At 43.9% G+C, this 23,497-nt stretch overlaps 1 protein-coding gene, 1 long non-coding RNA gene and 1 pseudogene across 2 annotated transcripts; 1 reads left to right on the forward strand and 2 right to left on the reverse strand.

Annotated features, from left to right (window-relative positions):
• Positions 1-23,497, reverse strand: part of LOC127474809 (uncharacterized) — a 1,721,191-nt pseudogene that overhangs the window by 306,852 nt on the left and 1,390,842 nt on the right.
• On the reverse strand, positions 7,790-10,776 carry LOC127474964 (uncharacterized). The gene is made up of 4 exons (XR_007906016.1): positions 10,695-10,776; positions 9,281-9,350; positions 8,619-8,791; positions 7,790-7,812 (listed from the first exon to the last, which is right to left on the reverse strand). It is a non-coding gene; the product is annotated as an uncharacterized LOC127474964 (long non-coding RNA).
• On the forward strand, positions 11,381-23,180 carry LOC127474821 (nucleolar protein 8-like). Its single transcript, XM_051796125.1, is given in 18 exon segments — positions 11,381-11,402; positions 11,799-11,980; positions 12,149-12,180; positions 12,182-12,212; positions 12,518-12,596; positions 12,916-13,063; positions 13,994-14,062; positions 14,370-16,265; positions 16,537-16,653; positions 17,608-17,727; positions 18,053-18,140; positions 18,981-19,122; positions 19,429-19,512; positions 20,076-20,356; positions 21,219-21,345; positions 21,823-21,893; positions 22,586-22,668; positions 22,938-23,180. Coding segments are annotated over 17 exon segments (3,705 nt in total). The 5' UTR covers positions 11,381-11,402; positions 11,799-11,841; the 3' UTR covers positions 23,136-23,180.

The raw sequence follows: 23,497 nt of genomic DNA on the forward strand, positions 1-23,497 counted from the left end.
CCGCGGGTATTGCCGGCCCCTTTACGCGATTTGCGTAGCGCCGCGGGTATTGCCGGCCCCTTTACGCAATTTGCGTAGCGCCGCGGGTATTGCCGGCCCCTTTACGCAATTTGCGTAGCGCCGCTCCATTGCCGCCCGTGGTTCCGCTTTACGCCGTTTGCGTATCCTTGCGCCGTTTGCGCAGCGCGGCGGGGGCGGGCCCGTATCCCTGCGCGCTGATGTTTATTTATCAGTGTCCAGGCGCTCGAGTGGGGGAGAATCCCGGGGGTGTCCAAAAGCTCCTCCAAGAGTCAGTTTATGGCTTTGCAGAGGGCTCTCGGGAGTCACCGAGGGGATGAATGTAAAGAGAGAAAAATGAAAGCTTTAGGGGTAAAGAAAAAAATATAACAATTGCATGTCTGTGTTCCCGAGGAGCCGTGGGTGTTTTTAGGCAGCTGCCTGCAGAGGCCGTCGCCGTTTCGTGAGGCGGCATTAATGCAGGAGGAGACTTGTTGAACTGTTCATGGAAATTCGGATTTTAAGGTTTTTCTCCTTGGTTTGAAGCTTCTTCATTCTTCCTTCACCTTCTTTCGGAGCAAAGGCTTTAATTTTTAAACTTAAGGGGAAAAAGTAATAACAACAAGTGAGGAAAACTAGGGGGGAAAGGGAAAAGTTCTTCTGAAGGGATTACAATGTGCAGGCAAAATCAGTTCTCTCTCCAGGAGAGAAAAAAATATTAGAGGTGTAAATTGGCTCCAAAAATGCCCCCAAGGGCATGGGGAGGATAATCAGGATGACAAGTCTCTGGGAGCTGCAAGAGAGAGAATTAATGCTGGCATTTGGAAAGACAAGTGATAGTGCTGCATTTGGGTTTCATGTCATTATTTTCTGGTTCCAGAGTCAGAAAAAGCTGCTCATTTACTTTTCATGTAGCTGTATTTTTTTTTCCTGACTTCTTGAGGAGGCAGAGCTGATGAAATCGTGCTGGAAGAGGCCTGAAGCTTTTGATCTGATGTTCAGCTTCAACAAATTTAACTTCTGGAGTTTCTGCACTTTGGGGGAGGCTGCAGGTTATAGAAATTAATTAGTGCATCTGCTAAAAGGAGTATAGTCATATTTAAAACCAAGACTAAGTCAGATTCCTCCACATTGGCTGCAGCTGAATTTTGCAAGGTTTCTGATCTCCTTGCTCCGGCTGTGAAGGTGTTTCCTTTTCAAGCCTGTCACCTGCAAAGATTTCTCTGGGACAGTGATTTCTTCATCACAGAAAAGCAATGTAGAGAAACCTCTTTGCCACCCCAAGATCATTATTTTCTTGATTGCTCTCTTGTACTCTGCTGAGGTTCCATTACATCTGCAGGTCAAATGTAACCTGAATGCAGCACTGATCACATAGAGCAATAAATATAGTACAGAGCTTTAGTGTGAACTTCATGCACATCCTTGGTTTGTTTGTGTAAGACTGTGTATTATACAGATAACATAAAGCATAAAATAGTTTTCATATATAAAAATTACTTTTCCAGCACATACTAATGTGCCTTTCATAACCTCCTAATTAGGTTATGTTTTCTCCTAAACTTAATTCCGCTTTATGACCAACAGTTGAGTAGACTTCAACTTCATTTTTGGTTCCAATTTTCATTCTGTTCAGTGTGTGTGTATATATATGTATACACAAGAAGATAATCCTTTATTCAGCATACGGGCCTACATACCAAGCCCAAAGCCCTCTACTCAGCGCTGATGGGCAAACGCTTCTAACAGATAAAACCTCCATTCTGAATCGATGGTCTGAACACTTTCAGACTCTTTTCAGCACCAACTGTGTAGTCCAAGACTCAGCAATTCAGTCCCTCACACAACAACCAGTGAAATATGAATTGGATACTGCCCCCACTTTAGGAGAAACCCTTAAGGCCATACAGCAGGTGAAAATGGGCAAGGCAGCTGGGATTGATGGAATTCCACCCAAAGTCTGGAGACACGGGGGCCTTGCACTCCATGCTAAATTTCATGAGTTTGTGGTGCGCTGTTGGGAACCAGGTGAACTACCATCAGACCTTCGAGATGCAGTCATCATCACTTTGTATAAGAAGAAAGGTATTAAATCAGACTGCTCAAATTACCGTGGTATTACTCTGCTCTCCATTGCTGGCAAAATCCTGGCAAGAATACTCTTGAACAGACCAATACCCACTATAACAGAAGGAATGCTACCCGAAAGTCAGTGTGGTTTCAGAGCCAACAGGAGCACCACAGACATGGGATTTGTTCTCAGACAACTACAAGAGAAGTGTAGGGAACAGAACAAAGGTCTCTATGTAACCTTTGTTGACCTCACCAAGGCTTTTGATACTGTGAGCAGAAAAGGTCTGTGGCAGATTTTGGAACGTTTAGGTTGTCCCCCTAAGTTCCTTAAAATGATTATCTCACTCCATGAGGATCAGCACGGCCAAGTCAGATATGGCAACACACTTTCTGAGCCCTTTTTAATTAAGAATGGTGTGAAACAAGGCTGCGTTCTCGCTCCTACCCTTTTCACAGTCTTTTTTAGCAGGATGCTCCAAAGGGCCACGGCAGACCTCGATGATCAGGATGGTATCTACATTCGATACTGTACTGATGGAAGCCTTTTCAACCTAAGGCGACTGAAGGCCCACACCAAGACCTTAAACCATCTTGTCCAGGAGCTGCTTTATGCTGATGACGCCGCCCTTGTTGCTCACACAGAAGCAGCTCTGCAGCGTTTAACATCCTGCTTTGCAGACGCTGCTGAGCTCTTTGGGCTGGAAGTCAGCTTAAAGAAGACAGAGGTCCTCCATCAACCTGCACCTCAGGAAGTCCCCCAGCATCCCCATATCGCCATTGGCGAAGCAGAGCTCAAATCAGTCCAACAGTTTAATTACCTGGGTAGCCTCATCTCCACAGACGGTAAGATTGACAGAGAGATAGACAACAGGTTAGCAAAGGCATACAGTGCTTTTGGAAAACTCCACAAAAAAGTATGGCGTAATAAACACTTGAAGAAAAGTACAAAGATCAGTGTTTACAGAACCACAGTGCTGTCTACTCTCTTGTATGGATCTGAATCATGGGTCATCTACAGCCACCACCTGTGACTCCTCGAACGCTTCCATCAACGCTGTCTCCGTACAATTCTAAACATCCACTGGTCAGATTATGTGACCAACACATCTGTTCTAGAGCAAGCATCAGTCACAAGTATTGAGGCCATGTTGCTGAGAACACAGCTGTGCTGGGCAGGGCACGTCTCCAGGATGAAGGACCAACCACCGCCTCCCTAAGATCCTGCTTTATGGTGAACTTGCCACCAGCTGCCGCAAGAGAGGAGCCCCGAAGAGGAGATACAAGGACTCCCTGAAACAACATCTCAGCCTTGGCCATATTGATCACCAAAACTGGTCTACTCTGGCCTCCAATCGGGAGGTCTGGAGACACACCATCTATAACGCTGCTGATGCTTTTGAGAACGCACGCGGGAACACCCTTGAGGAGAAAAGGCAACACAGAAAGAACTGTGTCTATTAGAATTTACCATCTAAGGAGTCTTTCTGCTGTGCCTTTTGCAATTCGTTATGTCTATCTCGTGTTGGCCTCATTAGCCACCAGCGTACCTGTAATAAATCTGGATAGAGCCTTCCCAAATCTTGGTTCATGAAGCCCAGCCATGATGATGATGAATGCTGTTATTGTGAATCTGTAATTCAGACACTGTTAAAATTGTAACAAATGCTATTGAAACAGTTGATAATTGTTCAATTGGTCAATGATTAACTGCTACTAATCTCTTTTGTCCCCTTATCTTTGGATCCAAATCCTTTGTGCCCTGACCCTCTTGCATCCCAAGGTTCTGTGTAAATCATTCTCTTTCATCAAAAAATATATATTTTTCGTGACTTCCACTTTAAAATCTTCTTCCTTAACTAAACAACACAACAACTCCAATTAGCTGTAGAAGTCTTGAAGACAATTAAAGGAAGGGAAATAACTTGTTTGACAGTGTTTTAATGGGTCCCACAGTGTGTTAGGAGTTGCATCAGCTGTCAGTCCAAGATGGGCCATGTCAGAACTGGTGAGGCTGGGGGGTGAGGAGCAAGGTTGATCAGACAGGGTCAGTGTGGATCTCCTGAGGAGACACTCAGCATCAAGATCACTTGGAGAACACCTCTATCACCTCTTCTCTGAACTAAAAAATATCCATAATTGAATTAAAACAAAAAAAGTACAAACTTTGAAGACTTGTTTTGAAATTGCCTTGAAGACAATTAAAGGAAGACAAAGAGATCCTGAGGGATTTCTGCATTTTAATGAGCCCCACAGTGTGTTTGCAGCCCAGCCCATGATCCTGAGGTACTGCGAGAAGATTGAAGCAGCTGCTGAAGAAGTCAGAAGCCAAACTGCAAGTGCCTTGAAGCATTGCTGGGCCCCACTGAGGGCAGGCACTGCCAAAGCCTCCCCAGGGACTCCTTGGAGCAGCTCCTTGGAGGCCAGGAGTGCAGGCAGACAAAGGCTCTGGGCAGGCCCCTGCAATGCTGAGCAAAGCCTGCCTTGGTTTTGTGGAGCACAAAGGCCAAGGCCTGAGCCCCAGGCCCTGACCCAGCAGATCCTGTCCCTCCCGGCTGGCTCAGGGCTGTTTGGGGGGCACTGGGATGGGAGGGGGAGGAACAACAAAGGCCCAAACCTGGGCAACCCCTGCCAGGCTGCTGAGGGAGGGGCGAGGCAGAAACCAAGTGCAGAACCTGCCAGGCAAGTTGCTTATGGTGGCCTGAGTGGCAGAGGCAGCTGCCAGAGGCAAGGGGACAAAGGCCTGGGTGCCTTTGGGCCTTGCAGCCCTGCCAGAGCCCTTGGCCATCTCTCCTGCAGGCTGTCCTGGCCTGGCCCTGCTGCTGCTCTGGCCTTGCAGGCTGCACACACCCCTCCTGCTTTCCCACCCCCTCCCAGCAGCATTTCTAGACCCTCCCTGATGTCTCTGCACCAGCTCTGGCTGTTGCCATGGGCACTTGGCCTTCTGAACTTGGATCCTGAGCCCCTGTGCCACAGGACATCCCTGCCAGAGCCCAGGCCCTTCTCCTGAGGGTCACTTCAGAGCTGAGCAGATCCAGGTCACCTCCCATTCCTCTGCCAACCCCCTGGGCCTGCTCTGGGCCCTGCAGGTCCTTGCCCTGCTCCCAAGGGCTGTGGGGGTGCTGAATGGTCAGGGCTTGGGGTTTAGAGCTCAGGGTGGGGATTAGGCAGAACTTTGGGAGGTTTGTTGTTCTGCTGGCAGTGTCTGGTTCATGATTAGGGGAAGAGCTTTTTAGGCTGGGTTAGGATTAAAGCTTGGTTTTTCATACTGGTAATACAGATGTGGGATTGAGGTGGGTATTGGAGGAAATAAGAGTCTGGAGTTCTGGGTTTGGGCTTTTTCTGGTTTGGAATTAGAGCAGTGGTGTCCTAGTTAGAACAACTGGGACCGATTCATCACTGGATAGGTATAGCCCAAACCTGTGTATTCTATGGCCCTCCATGCCATTTCCCAGAAACTCTTGTCAAGGGGGGGGGGAGGGCCTGCCTGTGGGGGGATGTTCCTGTTCTCATACCCTTTTATGGAATTCCCCGCTCTGAGCATCCTCATACCATTTTATGGAATTCCCCACTCTGAGGGAAGGATTGACCATTCCTTTTATGGAATTCCCCACTCTGAGGGAAGGATTGACCATTCCTTTTATGGAATTCCCCACTCTGAGGGAAGGATTGACCATTCCTGCCTGAACTGGAGAATATATAAACCTGGAGTTTCAGAACTTTTCTACCACTCGTGGGACCCAGAGGAGAGGAAGACTGCAGCTCATCGCTCTCAGCCAGACTGAGACCACCACCCTCAACTGCACTGCAATCACCACTTTTGACCAGACTGCAACAGCTCTCCCACCAGCAGGTTTTTTCCCTTCTCCCTTTACTTTGGACTCAAGGGGGCGGGGGCCCAAGGAACACCACTTTGTTCATGCCCCAGGGTGCTGGGTTATACATTTGGGTTTTGTGGGTTAAGACCAATTGTTAGTTTGTATAATTGTACTTATTGTATTATTTTAATAATTTGTTATTCTGACTTATAATCTCTCCTTTGAGTTGAGTTCATTTCCCCTGCTGGTTAACTTGGGGGTGGGAGGGGGGGCTGAGGGGAGTGGGGAGAGCGGGAGCGGGGTTGCCGTGGGGGTACCTCGGTGTCCCCATGCCTTGATTCCTGGAGAGCGAGGGAGGCTGGAGAGAGGGAGGAGCTTCGAGAGCCCTGAGAGCCTGGAGAGGGGGGGCACGGAGAAGGGGAAGCCTGGACAGTGGGGATCCCCTAGGGATCCCTTAGGACAACAAAGTGGAGAACCTGGAGAGGGGGAATTTCTGGGAATGCGGCATCCCGAAGGCGAGAATCAGAGGAGAAGGGAGTCTTGGGACCCCCAACACTCCCATTATCTCCAGGTAGAACCCCCAGCATCCCAGACAGGGGAGACTCTCTGAACCCTAGAGGGGGGAAACCAGAGAAGGGGAAATCTTAGGAGAATTTTTTTTGGCTAATCTTCATATTTTAGAGTATTTTTTAGGTGAATCTCAACTTTTTTCAGTTTGGGGGGGCAGGAGTCTTCTCACTATTTCTTATAGGCTTTTGCCTGAATCTCGATGATTTGGGTTTTTCTGGGCTGATTCTTGGTGGTTTGGAGGTTTTTATGGACACAGGATGTCCGGTGAGTTCTAGAGATGGACTTGGGCAGGAGGAACCCCCAAGCCAATGCACTCAGCCCTTGTTTTCCCCCCATCAGGATTTGTCTTTCCCAAAGCTTGGGCGGATGGAGGAGGAGGCTGCGAGGAAGAGGAAGATGCCTTGGGCCCCCCAGGCAGGTGAGGAGGAAGTCAGTGTCCCTTTGGGCGGGTGTTGTGCTGGCTCTGTCAGCCCAGCATGGCCCCGGCTGCAGGACAACCCCGCTGGCGCCGCCGTCCTGCCGGGGCCGGAGTTGGGGGGATGTCCTTGGCCTTCCCTGTGGGCCGGAGGCAAATCCCCTGCCTGTCCTTCTTGCTTCCTGCCCCAGGCCCCGAGCTGAGGACGGAGAGCCCGGAGGACAAATCCCCCCGTGAGACCCTGGTGGGAGAGGCCGTTTTGAAGGGCTCCCCGGCGCAGGAAGGCAGCGGGGAGGAAAAGGGCCGGAGATCCCCCCGCAGGAGGGGCTCCAAAGCCAGCCCAGGGTGCTCTGAGGAGGAAAGAGCCAGCCTGTGCCGGGAAGGCGGCCGGAGCTTGAGGGGGAGCTCTGAGCTGATGGTCCCTGAGCAGCCTCCCAGCAGGAAGAAACCCTTCCAGTGCTTGGAATGTGGGAAGAGCTTTAGGTGGATCACCAGCCTCCTCACCCACCAGCACATCCACACTGGGGAACGTCCTTACACGTTTGGGAATGTGGGAAGAGCTTCAGGCAGAGCTCCCATCTGATCCGACACCAGCACATTCACAGTGGGAAACGGCCCTACACGTGTGGGGAATATGGGAAGAGGTTTCAGACCAGCTGGAATCTCCTCGTGCATGAGCAGACGCACACGGATGAGAGGCCCTTCCGCTGCACCGACTGCGGTTTGCAGATGTAATGAACTGCACCGATATTCTCAGCACAGAAAAGGGTACAAAACTCCTTACTTTTTTCCACTGTTTTCTTGGAATGACTTGTGAACTGAAAACCAGTGAGTTTCATCAGAAAGGACAGATCTGTTTCTAGACTTTCAAGCTGAGCTTTCAGGTCTGATGGAGATTCATGTCCCTTGGATTCTCCCCGCGTTTCTCTTTGGAATGATTTTCTAGAATGGAAAAAGAACAAAATAAAATCAAAAGGGCAAAAGAGCTGGATGTGAGAACAGGTTTTGTCCCACCAGTACAGCAATATCACTAAATAAGAGGCATCTGAAATGTGATCTGATGGTTTCCAGATCAAGATCAGTTTTCAAGAGTCAAACCTCAGTTGGATCATATTGCTGGGAACAGCAAACTACTGAGATTGACACAAACACTTTCTGTTCACTGCCAGGTAGACACAGCCTTTATTACAAATCTGGAGGTGCAAGTGTCCATTTCAAGGAACAGCCAACAAAAATGAGCTAAGATGCCTTTACTCATCTAAATGACTTATTTTATCCATGGATTATACATTTACTATGAAATATCAGTTAAATAATGGGATTTAAAAGCCACAACGTGGCACTTCTTTAGCACATAATGAGTCACACCTCTGCATGTCCCCAACCTCTCTCTTTTTTTCCCTTTTTCCCAAATAAACACCCCCTGAGCTGTTTGACAGGGCACAATGGAAACGTGGCCTTTGCAGCCAACAGCTCTGCAGGGCCCACACAGTAACACCCCTGACATCATGCTCAGACTGCCTTGTAAGGACAAAGAAAGCAAAACCCTAAAAACCCACAAACCACCAACAGAAGGCAGCAAAGACAGATCAAATATTTATTATTTTCATTTTTTCCTATATAGCCCATTTTCTAAACAAGATCAGCACTGTAAAAATAAGCTTTTTGCCTCTGTGTTAGGACTTTCCTTATGCCAAACAATTCTGACACAGAAATACTATTAATGCAATGTGTGAAAAAAGGCATACATTGACTTCAATATCTCCTCCTCAGAAAAAAAGGTGGATTCTTGCTGGATATCTTCGTACTTTTCTGTCAATAGTTTTATTTCTTCTTCCAGTGCCTGGATTTCATCTTCATAAACTTGATAAACGTTGTTGTCCATTTCTCAGAATCAGTGTTACTCCACAAAACAAAATAACTATATTTCTCAGGAACAAACAAACACAGAATTAATTTTTAAAAAATGCAAATGTAACATTAGGCAATTGTTTCTCCTACCTCCCTACTTAAAATGAGACAAATTAATTAGATATTATCAGTTTTGAAAACTGAAAAACTGGTACATACAGGTTTTAAACATCCCAGGGAGCTCTGACACCTACAGTAATTTATACCTCCATAAAGAATTCTGTTTGCTATGGAAGATTAAACTAATATTTGAACCTTGATTCTTAGGAACCAAATTTGACAGGAATTCTTGAAAACAGAATTAAGCTTGCAGTAAAACTGTCCTTAATGCTACAGTGTCCTGTCATCAACTTAACACCTGCTTAAACCCTAGAGAGTCCACCCAAGCTGATGCTACAAGAGCAGAAAAGTCACTTGTTCCGTAATTCTGGATGTAACAAACCTTCCTACAAAACACAACTCACTCAGCTCAAAGCATCACCAGCAGGAGAAATCATACCTTTGGCAAACCTGTGAACACAGGCAGCTCCCAGATAGCAGCAGGGATGGGACAGAGAACTGATCTCTGACTTGACATAGAAAAAGAAAAAAAAAAGGAGAGTTTTCTTCAAAACAGATATTAGCTTTGAAAAAAAAAAATCGTAATTTTGTTGCATTGATTCCTCAAAGAATTAATTAAATCCAATCAAAGCTGAAGTAATTTTAAGACACAGATCACTGCACAGCCTCCAAAGATAAAGTTAAATTAGGAATCTAATGGGGTCAAAGGATCTTTAAGGATCTTTTTAACTAATCGTGACTTGATCCAGGAGCAGATGCAGCTGGTTTAAATTTGCTGTAACAGAACAACAAACTGCTCTACAGGTAAAACCCAGTCCTAATCAGATATAAAAACGGGATCCAGCTGTGACCAATTCACCCAGCACTCAGCTGGTGAGATGAGGCACAGCTGTCCCTGACACAGCAGCCTGATCTGCCTTTTGGTTAAACACCAGGAAAGAGGCACAAACTGCAACCATGTTTCACAAATAATTCAAAATAAATAAATCTCAGTGTTCAGGGAAAATAACAATAACCTGACACGTTCAGAGGACTGTAGAGGATATTATGCAGCTCGACACTGATGTATTAATATTTTCAACCAGGAAAAAAACATAAGTTGACTTCATGTGTTTTTAAACCATCCCTACTGTACCTGCAAGATCCACACTAACACTGTTCAATAAAAAGGGATGAGGGGGGAATAGGATTTTGTTGGTTTATTTCGTAAGAAAGAGCATCTGAATAAGACTTATAAGAAAATAACATTAAAACATGTTTTGCACTAGAAACTCAGTGAGTAAATAAAGAATATGCAATTAAAGAATCACCAAGATTGTACCTAATCATGACTGACCCTGACATTTTGAAGCAATTTGGTGCATTAAATGCCAACATGCAACAAATAGAAGTTATCGACTTTTAATGCACCCTATTAGCTTGGGGGGATTTTTTTTTAACTAGACACAGTGAGGAAAGTTATGGTCATAATAAAGAGCACGGTGGGGAAAAAAGAAAAATATTTCAGCAGCCAGAACTTTACCCCTTTACCCCAGAACTTTTACCCTTTTGCTGACCCCTCTTTTAACAGCAATAACAGGACACACAAACTGCTTACAGCTACTTGAACCAAAGGCTTTCGCCAGGCTGCAGAAGACTCAAAGACTTGTTGTGACCGCAAAGAGCTTTAACTCCAGAAAACAAATACCCATTAATTAATTATTTTTAAGTAAATAAAAACTTCTGCAAACAGGCAAACACCTCTCCTCACCCTAAGCATGTGCACGTATATCACACGTGTGGATATACCGCATAAATGTGCATATTTATGCATGCTTGTGCATTGACAGTGCATATTCCACATTGCTACATACCTGCCCGGCTCTGAGAGGGGTCGGCAGGACCCGGCGCTCAGGGAGCGGAGAAAGGAGGACCCGGACTCGGACTCGGACTCGGCTGTGAGGAAGGAGCGGAGGCCCCGAACCCGGACCCGGCTGTGAGGGAGGAGCGGAGCCCTCAGACCCCGACCCGGACTCGGCTGTGAGGGAGGAGCGGAGCCCTCAGACGCGGACCCGGCTGTGAGGGAGGAGCGGAGCCCCCGGACCCGGACTCGGCTCTGAGGGGGCGCGAGCACCACCCGGACCCAGCGCGCGCTGCCCGCGCCTTTCAAACCGCGCGCCCGGGCGCTACCACAGCTCCTCCCCGAGCGGGGGGCGGGGCACCGGCCGCGCCTTCCTCCCCGCTCCTTCTGAAACGACGGAGCCGCTGGGGGCCCGGTTTCAGAGTCCCGTACTAGAGACAAAAGGCAAAAACGTTACTTTGAGAGCCGTTCGCTTGTTTAGGTTAATTTCCGCTCGCGTATTTGCGGAAAACGCCCCCGGCTTTTCCTCCCGGTTGGTTACGCCCAAAGCGTCCGCAGTCAGAGGGCCCTGCCCATGTGTCCCCACCATAACTTGACCGGCCGGAAACATGAAGCTTGTCAGAGTGCGGTTGCCCGGGGAAGCGGAACCCTTTTTTCCCGCGTGAGGGGCGCTGGGGGGAAGGTAAATTGAGTGGCGCCGCGAGGAGCGCACATGGCAGCGGTGAGGGAGCGCGGGGGGAGCCGCGGGGGCGGCGGGGCCGGGACCTGGACCGGGACCCCTCGGGCGGGGGATTCCTCAGCCGGGGGTCCATCGGCATCTCCTGTGAGTATAGTCGGGTCTGTGGGTCTCGCCTCACCCTCAGAGAACGCTTGGGTTATATCGTAAAGAACCGGTTACAATTATCGCGCACCCAGTGATGTGGTTAAAGGTTTGTGAAGCAATAACCCGAAACCCTGGTGAGTGCAGCAGCACAGGGTTTGCAGAGCAAAGCAGGGAGCGCCGTCGCCGTGAGGTTCCTCGTGGCTTTCGGGGGGGATGATTTGTCCGTAATTTTTCATCCCATTCGCGGTAACCCCGCAGTGCCGCTGTCACTGAGCTGTTGTTGTCTCCCTGCAGGAAAGCAGTGTGTGTTCCCGGAGGGATACTTTGGTTTCTCGGCATGGACAAGGAGCAGGTTTCCAAACGTTTGTATGTTGGGGGGCTTGGCCACACGGTTTCCAAGGCTGAACTGGAAGAAAGATTTGGCAAATTTGGGCGTGTTTCGGATGCAGAGATTATTACCAGGAAAGATGATGAGGGTAATGGTTTTACTTCATCCTTTATAAGTTCATTGCTTTTCACTTTGAAGTGCGAAATGGAATGTTTGCTCCAGAGACACTTTAATTTTCAGGAAATAGCTTCATTTTCAGTTTTAAAGGAAACACTGAAATGATGTGGAAATTAACTGGATGTTTCTTATTGATCAGGGAACCCTATGAAGACTTTTGCTTACGTCACTTGTCAGCATTTCGGATGCAGATCTTAGGAAGTGTAAGCACATCTTTTTATTTTTCACTTATTTATGTTTTTGAGCCAAGTTGCATTGCTGATAATGCATGTAATGTTGTCACATCGGGGTGTGGTCGAGGCAGAGCTTGTTTCAATCTGTTTTATTAATTCTACTTAAAGGAGCAGTTTTAGGGGTACCTTTCAGACACAGACTTTAACCAGGTGAGCAGTGAGGTGTAAGATCATGCTGAAGAAACCTCAGCCTGGCATAGAAGGAGGTGTAGGGAAGTCTGGGCTATGCTTTTTTAATGTAGAAAATACTCATTTCCCATCTCTTTGTTTTGCAGGCATGTCAATTCTAAATAAAACAAAATGGAAAGGGGGGACACTGCAAATCGAGTTGGCCAAAGAAAGCTTTTTGCACAGGTAAAAATCAGGCTTTAAAAATATATATTGTTGCTCAGTCTTTTTCGGTTTATCTGTTTACATTATGATAATAGCATTATATATTATTTCATCTTCTACACTCCTTTACAGTTTTGATAGACACTGGTGGAGTGTTGATGCACATTTGATGCTGCAACATGATTTAGATCCTTATTCCCTTAAAGGGAATGTCAGGATGTTAAGTCCTTGAGCAGTGAGTGGTTGCTGTTCCACGGGAGGGGGTCCCTGCCAGCTCTAATTTAGCACATGGGCTTTGGCCCAGCACTGCTTTTCAGGCAGGATGTACTTTTTGGTGCAGGCTTGCCACAGAGAGGGAGGAAGCAAAGCTGCAGAAAGAAAAGCCACAGAGGAATAACCAAACCTGTCTGTTGGAATCACTGAAAAAGACTGGAGTTGTGGACTTCCACATGAAAGCAGTACCAGGTACAGAGGTGCCAGAGCACAAGGTATGGTGGGGTAGATGGGTGAGAGAGTTAAACCAGCAGAAAGCAAGCTCAGTGCATCTAAATTTATGCCAAATCTCTATGCCTTGTGTGAAGAATCTTAATTTTTAAGGGTGACAGTCCAAACTGTGAAAAATAGGCTGAAGAAATACCTTATGTGGAGACAAGGAGAAGGCTCCTGTCCTTCTTTGTAATGACATAATTCTGATCCCACTGTCCTCTCTCATCATGTTAAATTAGGAAGTGCTTTGTTCCTCATGTATGTCGGGAATTTACATAAGTATATAGTATAATATACATTCATGTCACCCTTAAAAGCTTGTAAGGAGAATATGTGATTTATTTTTATACAGCATTTAATTATTTTGATGGCTGGGCTGTCAGGAACTACTCTCTGTGCTTCAGCACATTCAGGGTCAGGGTCTGCACAAGCTTGCAAGAGTAAGAATAAAATCACTAAACATGCAAATTAAGGCAAGAAGAATTATATTTACTACAAAGTTTCCAAAATTATTTGCTAAGCACAGAATGGTTTTGAAGGGATTTTTGGTTTTGGTGGGAAAGGGGAAGAGAGCAAAATAATAGTGGTTCTGTCTGTTAATTCATAATTCATTCACTGTTAATTCATAATCCAGAAGCCATATATTAGAAATAGTAGTTGTAAAGTAAAGAAAGTTACTTCTTTATTATCACTCTTTATTTGCAGGTTGTAGAAATTTGGTTTTTTGGTTGGTTTTGGTTTGTTTTCTTTTTGAGAAGGAAGCTGGCTAAGGTGCACAGTACAATCATATCTCACTTAACAAAGTAAACAGAATTGGTCACAGATGGTTCCATATTAGTGGTTTTGTTACCCAAGAATAAACATCCTATTCTATTACAGGGTCACTTCCACTCTTTCTTTGTTTAACACTGATTATTTTTCTTTTCTTTTAGAAGTGGGTTGTTGGTAAATTCGGCAGAGTCTTGCCTGTCCTGCACCTGAGGAATCAGCAAAAAAATAAAATATCCTTTTCCTATTGTTTGGGCACAGGCACAGTTCCCTTCCTCATTTTGTCATGTGGAGAAACAGTTGCTGAACAGTCTTAATTTTGACTGCTGTGTCAGACTTCATTTACTGAATCCTCCAAGTAAATCTCACAGTAATTGGTGTGGTTTGGCTGAGTTTCTTTCACTGCAAGTCAGTGGCTTAAAGGCACCAGACAACAAAGACTCCTTGTTGTCCTTTCACACCGAATCCAGCCTGTCCATAAAGACTCCACTCTGCTTGCTGGAGGAATCCTGTTGTTTTACTTCCTTAACTCAGACCCACATTGTGAAATATGACCCCTCCAAGTATTGCCATAACCTGAGGAAGCTGGAGCCAGACCTGGCACAGGCAGCTCCTGTGGCCGAGCTCACCTGGCACTTGGAAAGGGGAGATGCCAGTGCCAGCAGGAAGCGACCAGCAGAGTTCCCTGGGATGAAGAAACCCCGGAAAAAACTGAGGCAACTGGGCAGGGAGGCCCTGAATGGAGCAGCAGTTCTGTCCTCTGGGGGCCAGGCCCATCCAAACCACCCCAGCTCAGCACAGCTCGGTCAAAGAGCACAACCCAGAGCAGGTGACAAGTCTAAATTGCCTCCATCGAGGAGTCTGGAGGGTGAAACACCAGGGAGAGGTTTATTGGCACATCAAAGCAATGTTAATGGAGTGGCAGCTCAGAGTGGTTCTGACAGTGAGGTTGATTCTGAAGAGGAGATCAGAGCAATGGTGAAGGAAGAGAAAGAAAAACAGCAAGCGAGGAATGTTGAAAGTGACCCCCTGGAAGTTGTTGGGGATGATTTTGAATTAAAATACAGTAGTCACTGGTCCTTATGCAATCCAGATGCCATGAAGAAACCTATCAAAGGAAGTTACAAAGAGACCATGGAACATGATAATGGTTATGATTCAGCAGATACGGATGAAATTATTGCTGAAAGTAAAACTCCAGATCCAAACAGCAGCAAAACTACAAGGTTAGAAGATTCTAAACAGGTGGAGGTGAAAAATAAAGAAATATTAACTAACAAAAAAAGCGGTTTGGCAAATGACTCCTCACTGAAAACTCGAAATGTAAAAGAAGAACACATTGAAAGAAAGGGGAAAACTAAAAAATCCAAAATTGCTGCCTCACAGAGTTCAGCAGAGACAAGTGATAGTGAGAGCTCTTACTCAGAGTCTGAGCAAGGGGAGTCTGAAGCCAGTTCTGATTATGAGTCCATGATGCAAAACTGTTACCGCTTAGACCTTTCCTTAGATGACTTAAAAGCACTGGCTGCCAAAAGCACTGGGACACCTGCAGAGGAACCAGATGGTGCACAGGGTTCTGGTCTGTCCAGTGCTGAAGAAAATCCTAAGGGTAATGTAAATAAACCTAAACTTTCTAATTTTCACCCTGCAGTTAAAAAAAATAGCATCTGTCCTGAAGATGTGCTGACTGATATTTTAGCAGGGAAGGAGAAGGAGGAAAGCTCCAAGGGGCAAAATAATTCACGTTTGAAGTATCGGCCCTTCAGGGGAATGGGGTCCCTTGGTGTAAAAGAGGCAACCAAGGACAGCACTGGGTTAAAGAAGGGGTCTGTAGGAAGTTTAGGACTGGAAGCTTGTGTGTCTCATTCTGGGGAGGAGTCATCTAAAAGACAGCCCAGGAACCTTCCATTCTGTTCACTTGAAGCCAGCAGTGAAGAGACACAAAACGTGCCTTGTGAGCAGCACGAGGCACTGTCAGGTGCTGCCTCCTTGGCAGAGCAGAGACATCAGCCTGTTCCCAGGCCACGTTTACAAGGGAAGAACAAGGATGGGAATTCTCTACAAGCCCAGAGTTCAGAGCAGGGAGCTGCCTGTGCCAGCCCTGCTCAGAGTGACAGTGGGAGCAGTGACGGGGACAGTGACGCCTCAGGGGCCCACAAACATGTGAAACGGCAACAGAAGAGCCCAAAACTACTTTCCAAAAAGTTGAAGAGGAATGCAAGCAATAAAAATGCAGAATGTGAAGCTAATGCATGTGAGAATGGGAAGGCAAGCCTTTTGGAAGATAAGGAGCTTTGTCTTCATGCTGCTGCCTCAAAGGGACCTACAAGAGATAAACAGGTGCAGGACAACCAGAGGAGGCTGGCGGCTCTGGAGGAGAGGCACAGGGAGAGAGAACTGCAGAAGAAACTCATCCAAGGAGCTCTTTCAAACCTGGTAATTACACTCAGAACCTCTATCTGAATAGTCCCCAGTACAAGGGAAAGGGTAAATAAGATGTGTGGATTAAGATTTTTAAAGATGGCATTCTGGATTTTCTGATGCACTGCCAGTTTGGAGCGTACACAAAGTGGTGCATGCCTAATCCCTGGAATGCCTCTAGAGTTGCAAGAGGAATAGCAGGTGTCATGGAAATGCCTTTTAGATACTTCTGTATGACTGCAGCAAGTATTTGCTATGTTTGACTTGCCATTTCACCCTTTCCTAGGATAGCCAGGCAGCAGGGAAGCACAAACACATCGTATTCGATTCAGATGTGGAAAATGAGGCTGAAGTGGGTGAGACGTTGAAAAAAGATGGAAGTTTGGGAAATATGCATGGAGAAGTAAGTGTTATTAGGAAAAAGACCTGTATGACTATGCCTTTTATTCTGAAGACTGTATTTTATCATAGTGAAGTGTCAGAAAAAAGTAGGTAAGCTTTGAATTAACATGAATGATTCCTCTTTTTGTAACATCAGACAGGTTTGAAAGAATTTAACTGTCTATCTGATAAAGCTTGAGAGCTTGGAGAATTTGGAAGGAGATTGAGATTTGTATAAAAGATATTCTAACTTCAGAAGAAAAAGAATGTTTGTGTAATTAGTTTTGAAATTCCTCTGCTTTTAGTCAAAGGAAGGTGAAGAGTTTTGGCTTGAGCAGAATGGAACTACTCTGCTCTTTCCAGCACTGGACAAACAATCTGATGCAGTATCTTGTTTTTAAAGTGATGTTGAGCTCCAAAGAAGCTGTGTGCTGCTGCTTCTTTACTCTGATTTAGCAGATTCTTCAGGGTTTTACTCCCATGGTTTCAGTACAATTAAATACTTTTGTTTTTTCTGGAATAGAACTTCTTGTATATCACATTTTTTAGTCACATCTCTACTAAAGCTTTAAACCACTGGATTTGCTTTTGTTGGGTTTTTTCCTCATAAAGGTAGTAAGATTGGGGCCATTCTCATGATTTAATTAGCCATTGATATTTTTAAATTGATCTCCCTTGACATAATCAGGGAGATTTTTATACTTAAGTATCTCATATTGTAAAACCTGAGTTACCCTTTAGATGGGAATTCTGCCTGTGGTAAAACTTCACAGTCATGATTATAAACCAGAAATCACAAGGTGTCTATACAGGATAAGATCTGAAGCACGTGGATCAGTGAGTTGGTTGTGCAGGAAATCCACTTTTTCAGGTAGACTGGAAAGCACACAAACAAAGTTGGTACTGATTTATACCCTCAGACCTACGTGAACAGCTCATTTTCTGTTGTTTTTTTTTTTCTTTTTGTTTAACAAAGGATAAATCTGCTCCCAAAGCTTCAGGCAAACTGTTTGACAGCAGTGAGGACGAGCAGGACGACACGGACGATGAGCGATTCAAAATTAAGCCCCAGTTTGAAGGCAAGGCTGGGGAAAAAGTGAGTGAACCCATTGCTGGAACTGAGTTCTCCTTCTTCTAAGTCTCTGTAAGGCCACTTCAGAAGAACATAACTTGTAGGCTTGTGTTACTGCTGAATATGATTGTTATGAACATAAAATAGAGTTCCCTTAAATAGGGGAAGGAGCAGCCACAGAGGAAATAACGTGTGGTGCCGTCTTTGTATGCAAAGAAATTTCTGGAAAAGGCCTCAGGAGCTGAAGGTTATTAGTATGTTACCATTAATTATAGTAAAAAAAAAAAAGTTATAGAATGTTGCTGATTTCCTGCTCCAGTGCTTAAGAGCATCTGCTTCTCTTGTTTAGCTCCTGAAGCTGCAATCCCGATTTGGCACCGACGAAAGATTCCGCATGGACGCTCGGTTCCTGGAGAGTGACAGTGAGGAGGAGGAAGGTAAACCTGGCCATATTTCCTGGGGGTAGTGGAACCATGTCATGGAGCTTCAATTTTTGAAGCAGCTCCTGGAGTGCTTTTGCTTCTTTGGTGATTCTTTAAAGAACACAGCCCAACTCTGCTGTGACTGTGCACAGTAAATGCTGGTGGCTGGGTCTTTTAAAGGACTGTGTTGCAAAAGTATTTGTAACAGCTGAGGGGTGTGTGGCTGATAAATCAACTTTTGAAAACAGCTTTTAGTGCAGCATTATACAGATTGTGTTTATCCACATGGAAAAACAGTGGTGACTTAGTAAATTCACCTTTTTGACCATTACATTCATTTAAGCTGTTTTGTAGCCATCCTGCAGTCTGTGGCAGATTTGGCAGCCTTAGAAAGGTTTATTTTTTAATTTAACAGCAGAAAGCAGAAACACTGATAAAGGGGAAAAAAACCTAAATATCCCCCTGCCCCCAAAAAAGGAAAATTTTAACCCAGTTGTCAAGATTCACAATTTCTTTCTGAAACTTAAATTTTTACCTGGTTCTGCTACTCCCTTCATTGCTTTAATGTGATCTTCTCTAGAGCATCAGTCAGTGGCAGAGTAGTTGCACAGTTATGAGGTATAAGCAGGGAACAAGTTAAATAACTGATCTGACTTTCATGTGAAATAGATACCCATGACTGTTCTAATCAAAGATTTTCTACAGTGCAAGGGAAAAGGCCTCTAAGTAGCTTTAAGATGAACAAAGTGATGTGTTTTGATGGATGTGAGCTCTTCTAGTACTGTAGTGATATTATGCATCAAATATTACAGGCTTAGCAGGGAAAATGTAATGTATTTATTGTTCTCTTAGCAGAGACAAAGAGCTTGAAGGCAGATGAGGAAGAGGAGCTTGCTGCAGAGAAAAAGAAAAATCTGCAAATACTGGGAAGCCTCTTGAACATCAACCTGGAACAGCCTAAGCCAAATAAAACAGCCACAAGTGCCAAGAAATTCAAGTATGACTCATCCACCATCAGCAAAGGAGTTTTAGGGAGGCTTAATTTTTGCCACTGTTCCCTAACTAAAATTTCTGCCTAATTGACTGAGAAAAGTAATTCCTTCCTTGTCTGTATTTGAAGTCAGTATTTAATGCACTTTCTCAGTCACTGACTGCTTAGCAGGTATTTTCTAAATGCCAGTTACATTTTGGAGGTTTTCTGGTAAAGAACTCGATGTGAATTTGGATCCTGCTGTAAAGGTTTGGGGTGGCTTTCAGTTGGGCCTTCAGAATGTCTCATGGCTTTTCCTTCCTGTTTTCACAGAGATATCAATGCCCTTCGTTATGATCCCACAAGAGAGGACCATGCAGTTTTTGAAAGGAAGCCAAGTGCTGCAGAAAAGGAGAGGTAATATTGCAGCTTGGTAGCTATAGTTGTGATGTTTCTTCCTGTGCAGAGATGGTTTTAGCAGCAGACTGAGTTTGAAACTATGCACACTACTGTTTTTTCTTTAGTTTTCTCTGTGATTGCTAAAATGAACATACAGCAGGAATTGTGAGCACTAAAACCAACCTGTAATGTTGTCTTTTCTTGCTAGTCCATCTACCCTCTGTGTGCCATTTCCTGTCCTCACTGAAGGTGAGAAAGGTCAAGTCATGGACTTGAAGATTTGCAAATCTGTGAGAAGAGCATATTAGCTCTTAACATTTCTCTTGCCAGAAAAGAAATCTGTTCTATATATCATCATTTAGTATCACATACTAAGTGAAAACTCCCTTAAGGATGTGGATCATTAAAAAGGAGGCTTGTTCCTGCCTTTAGAATCAAACCTCAGATGTTTCCCCCCCAATGCTTACCCTTAAAAGTGAACTCATCAGTGTGCTTGGAGAAGTTTAGGAAAACATTGAGGGCTCTGTTTTCTTTTAAAAACAGATGTGTTATGTTCCTGCCCTTGAACAATCTCATTTCAGTAAAGTTAAAGGGAAGAAGAAGAAGAAGGAGGAGAGTGAGAAACCGCCTCAAGTATCTGAGAAAATCTATTATGATATTGCTGCTGATTTCAAAGACTTGTTTGGATCCTCAAAGAACAAATCAGAAAGAAAGGAGGAAATACCCTGGGACAAGGATGATGCAGAGGACTGTGCCTCACCTGACCATTTGGGACCTACATCTGGGAATGATGCAGCTCAGGAGCCAAGTGGCTTCAAGTTTTCCTTCTTTGGAGACACGGAGAAGTCGAGCGTAAAAGAAGGTAAGAGCAGAACACGCCCAGCAGTGCCATTTGTAGTGGGTCAGTTGTGTCAGGCACTGCAGAGGGATATGGTGCACAGAAATTCTGAATCCAGGGGATTTTCAGAGGCCAGAGTCAGTAATGAGGCAGAATCAGTATGGTCTTCACTTACTCTTGCCAAGATGCACTTTTAGCTTCCATCCCTGAGAGGGATGTTTGGAGAAAGAACAGTTGTTTAATTGGTTTTTTGAACAGTCATGGAAAAGCTTGTTGCCATCCACTAAAGTTCTGAAACAGGGGGAAAAGGTGATCTACAAGTCAAATCAAGTTCCGTGTAACCCAACGAGATTTTAAGTAAAACGTGTGTTAATGTAGTAGTATGAGCAAAAGAAAATCTTAGAGTTGACCCCAAGAACACTCCAGAACACTTTATTGTTTACCTAATTTTACTATTGTACCTTTAGAAAATTGAGTGACACATGATTATTGGGGTGTCCTAAACTAAGATGAAATTGTTATGCAGTCAAGATTAAAAAGTGCTAAATCAAGTCAGTTAGTGAGGCAGGAAATAAATTAAACCATGTGAAGTTAACTGAAATGTTAAAAGAAAAAAAAACACACAAAAAACCCAAGGTCCCCACATTTCTGCTGACTTCAGTGTCTTCTGAATGCAGTAAAAAGCTTTCAGAATACATAAGAGGTCCCTAGAACAAAGTGGAAAATACCTGAGCAGAGATGTAGTTCAGAAAACCTGGGAGGGGAGGTTTCTCTCCTTAAACCTGCCTTTTCCAGTGTAAGTATGTCACTTGGAAGTAGGATTTTTTTACTGGCAAGTAGAAGAATAATCTGCTTTTTTTTCTTTTTAATTGTAATATTATTGCAGAGCCCTACATACTTGAAACAATAAAACTTGTAAAAGTCACATGGCAAGAAGATCCACGTTTCCAAGACAGCAGTTCTGAGGGTGATGATGAGCCAGAGGCATCAGAAGTTGAAAAGGACCAAGAAATGCAAGTTACAGTTGTGTTTGTTGTCTACTTGGTTGTAGTACTTTGATGCTGTGAGAATATTGATAGCAGCACCCAGGTCATGGGAAACTGAGATCTTTGTGTCACACCTGTGAGCAGTGGAAGTTGTCTTGGAAAACCATTCCTTGCTGCACAGAGTGTGATAGTCAAAAATCCCAACAACCCCTTTGTCATGCTGAGTATAAAAACATAAAAGCTGAGTTTCTGGTTGAACACCTGAGAAATTAGCTGGGTAATTTTGGTTTGACCCAAACCAATTTTGGTTTGGCTAAAACTCAAAGTAAGTTTTCTTTTAAAAAATGGTTTTGTTTTGTTGTTTTTTTTTTTTTATAGACAGCCATATTTGGTTACTGTGGAGTAATGTTCTTGGATGCATTCTCTTTCTCTGAAGCTTTAACTTGTGTTAGTGGAATTTGATGGTAACTTTTGTGATGGTAAAATTCCCCTGTGTTTGTCCAGGTTTATTTCTTTGCCACACAGAGAAAGTACAAGATTTTTCTTCTTCTCCAAAGATGATGAACGACTGAGAGGTACAACAGAACTTATTCACTGTCACTCCTTTTTTTTTTCTTTTAACTCATACTGAAATTCAGTGAGGAAAAGATACTGCCTAGTTATTTGTTTTGTAACACAGATGAGAGGTTTAAGAAAAAAAAAATAAATTGCCAATTTCTGTCGTTACTTGTGGTCTGAATTGTGGTAGAATCCCATGAGAAAGTTCTGGTAAAATAAATGCTGAATATCTGTCTTGCTTTCCTTTTTTTCAGATAATTGCCTAATATGTGGCTGGTCTTTCAGGCCTTACCAAAAAAAAAAAAAAAAATCACTTGACAAGTTATCTGGACATTTTGGACCCTTTCAGGCATATATGTGATCTTTAACTTTCTCTTGTCTTTCTGGTGTTACTGTTAGAAATGCTGAATATTCTTATTAGCCACATATGCCCATGTGGTTCTCAGTCCTAATTAATCTGGGGGTTTTTTTTGTATGAATATAGTGAGTTTTTTATTTAAAACCAAACCAAACACCACACCCCCAAACACCACAAAAACAATTGCTTGTGATGTTTTATGCACTAAATTATCAGGACAGCCTCAAATAATGTTTGTTTCTTGAGACATATTAGGTAACTATCATTAAATATGTTGCTGTGTTAGTACAGTTACTGCACTGCAATCTTCCAGAAGTGTTTAACCATATTAATTTGTTCTTTTTTGTGCAGAGGGCCCTAAGTTATTTTGTAGATCAGTAGATCTCAGTGAAGAAAAAGATGGTTGGGAAGACAGACGTAGATTATTGCTTGAGGTGAGTATTTAACAGCTGTGGCTGAAAGCTGAGCATGAGGAGGGAACACGGCTGCTTATTTGCATAAAAACATAATTCAGGACCTCTAGAAAGGCTTGAAATTTTGTAATTACCAAGGAACTAAACTTTTTTAGTATAAAAGTGAGTATAACACCATGTTAGGATGTCCAGTCAGGCAAATTACTGAATCTCTGCGTTGTACAGGACCAGTTACTTAACTGTATGTATGTATTATTTTAGTCATAATATTATATTTTAAATATTTTCAGGAATGCCGGAAGAAGCACAAGGATGCAAAAAGAAAAGTGAAAGCAAAACAACAAATATTTTTTACCTTCCTGATCAGAAATGTTTCATGTTTCATCTCTGAAGAAGTTGCAAAACAATGTTACTTTCAAAATACTTCCAGAAATCTAGTGGGAAATAATAATTTTGGCAAAAACTACTCAGACTTTGTTTCTACATAGTAACATGTTTATTCTGTCAGTTCAAGGTTTGTACCAAGGTCTGGGGATTTGTATGTGTGTGTACATATATATATATATGTACACACACACATATATATGTATATGTATATATATATACACACATATATATATACATATATATATGTATATGTATATATATACACATATATGTACATGTATATATATACACATATATATATATGTATATATATGTATATATAAATATACATAGGGTTTAAATGTGACTTGCTGCTTTCTAGGATTTTTGATAATTAGATCATGTAACAAAGACATTCTGCTGTGTCCTCTGGCCCCAGTGCTGAACAGGGCTGAGAAAGAGCAGATAGCTCTGTGTCTATAAG

This window comes from Manacus candei, unplaced genomic scaffold, assembly GCF_025592945.1.
Source record: "Manacus candei isolate 608988 ecotype Guabito, Panama unplaced genomic scaffold, ASM2559294v1 h1tg000045l, whole genome shotgun sequence".
Classification (NCBI taxonomy): domain Eukaryota; kingdom Metazoa; phylum Chordata; class Aves; order Passeriformes; family Pipridae; genus Manacus; species Manacus candei.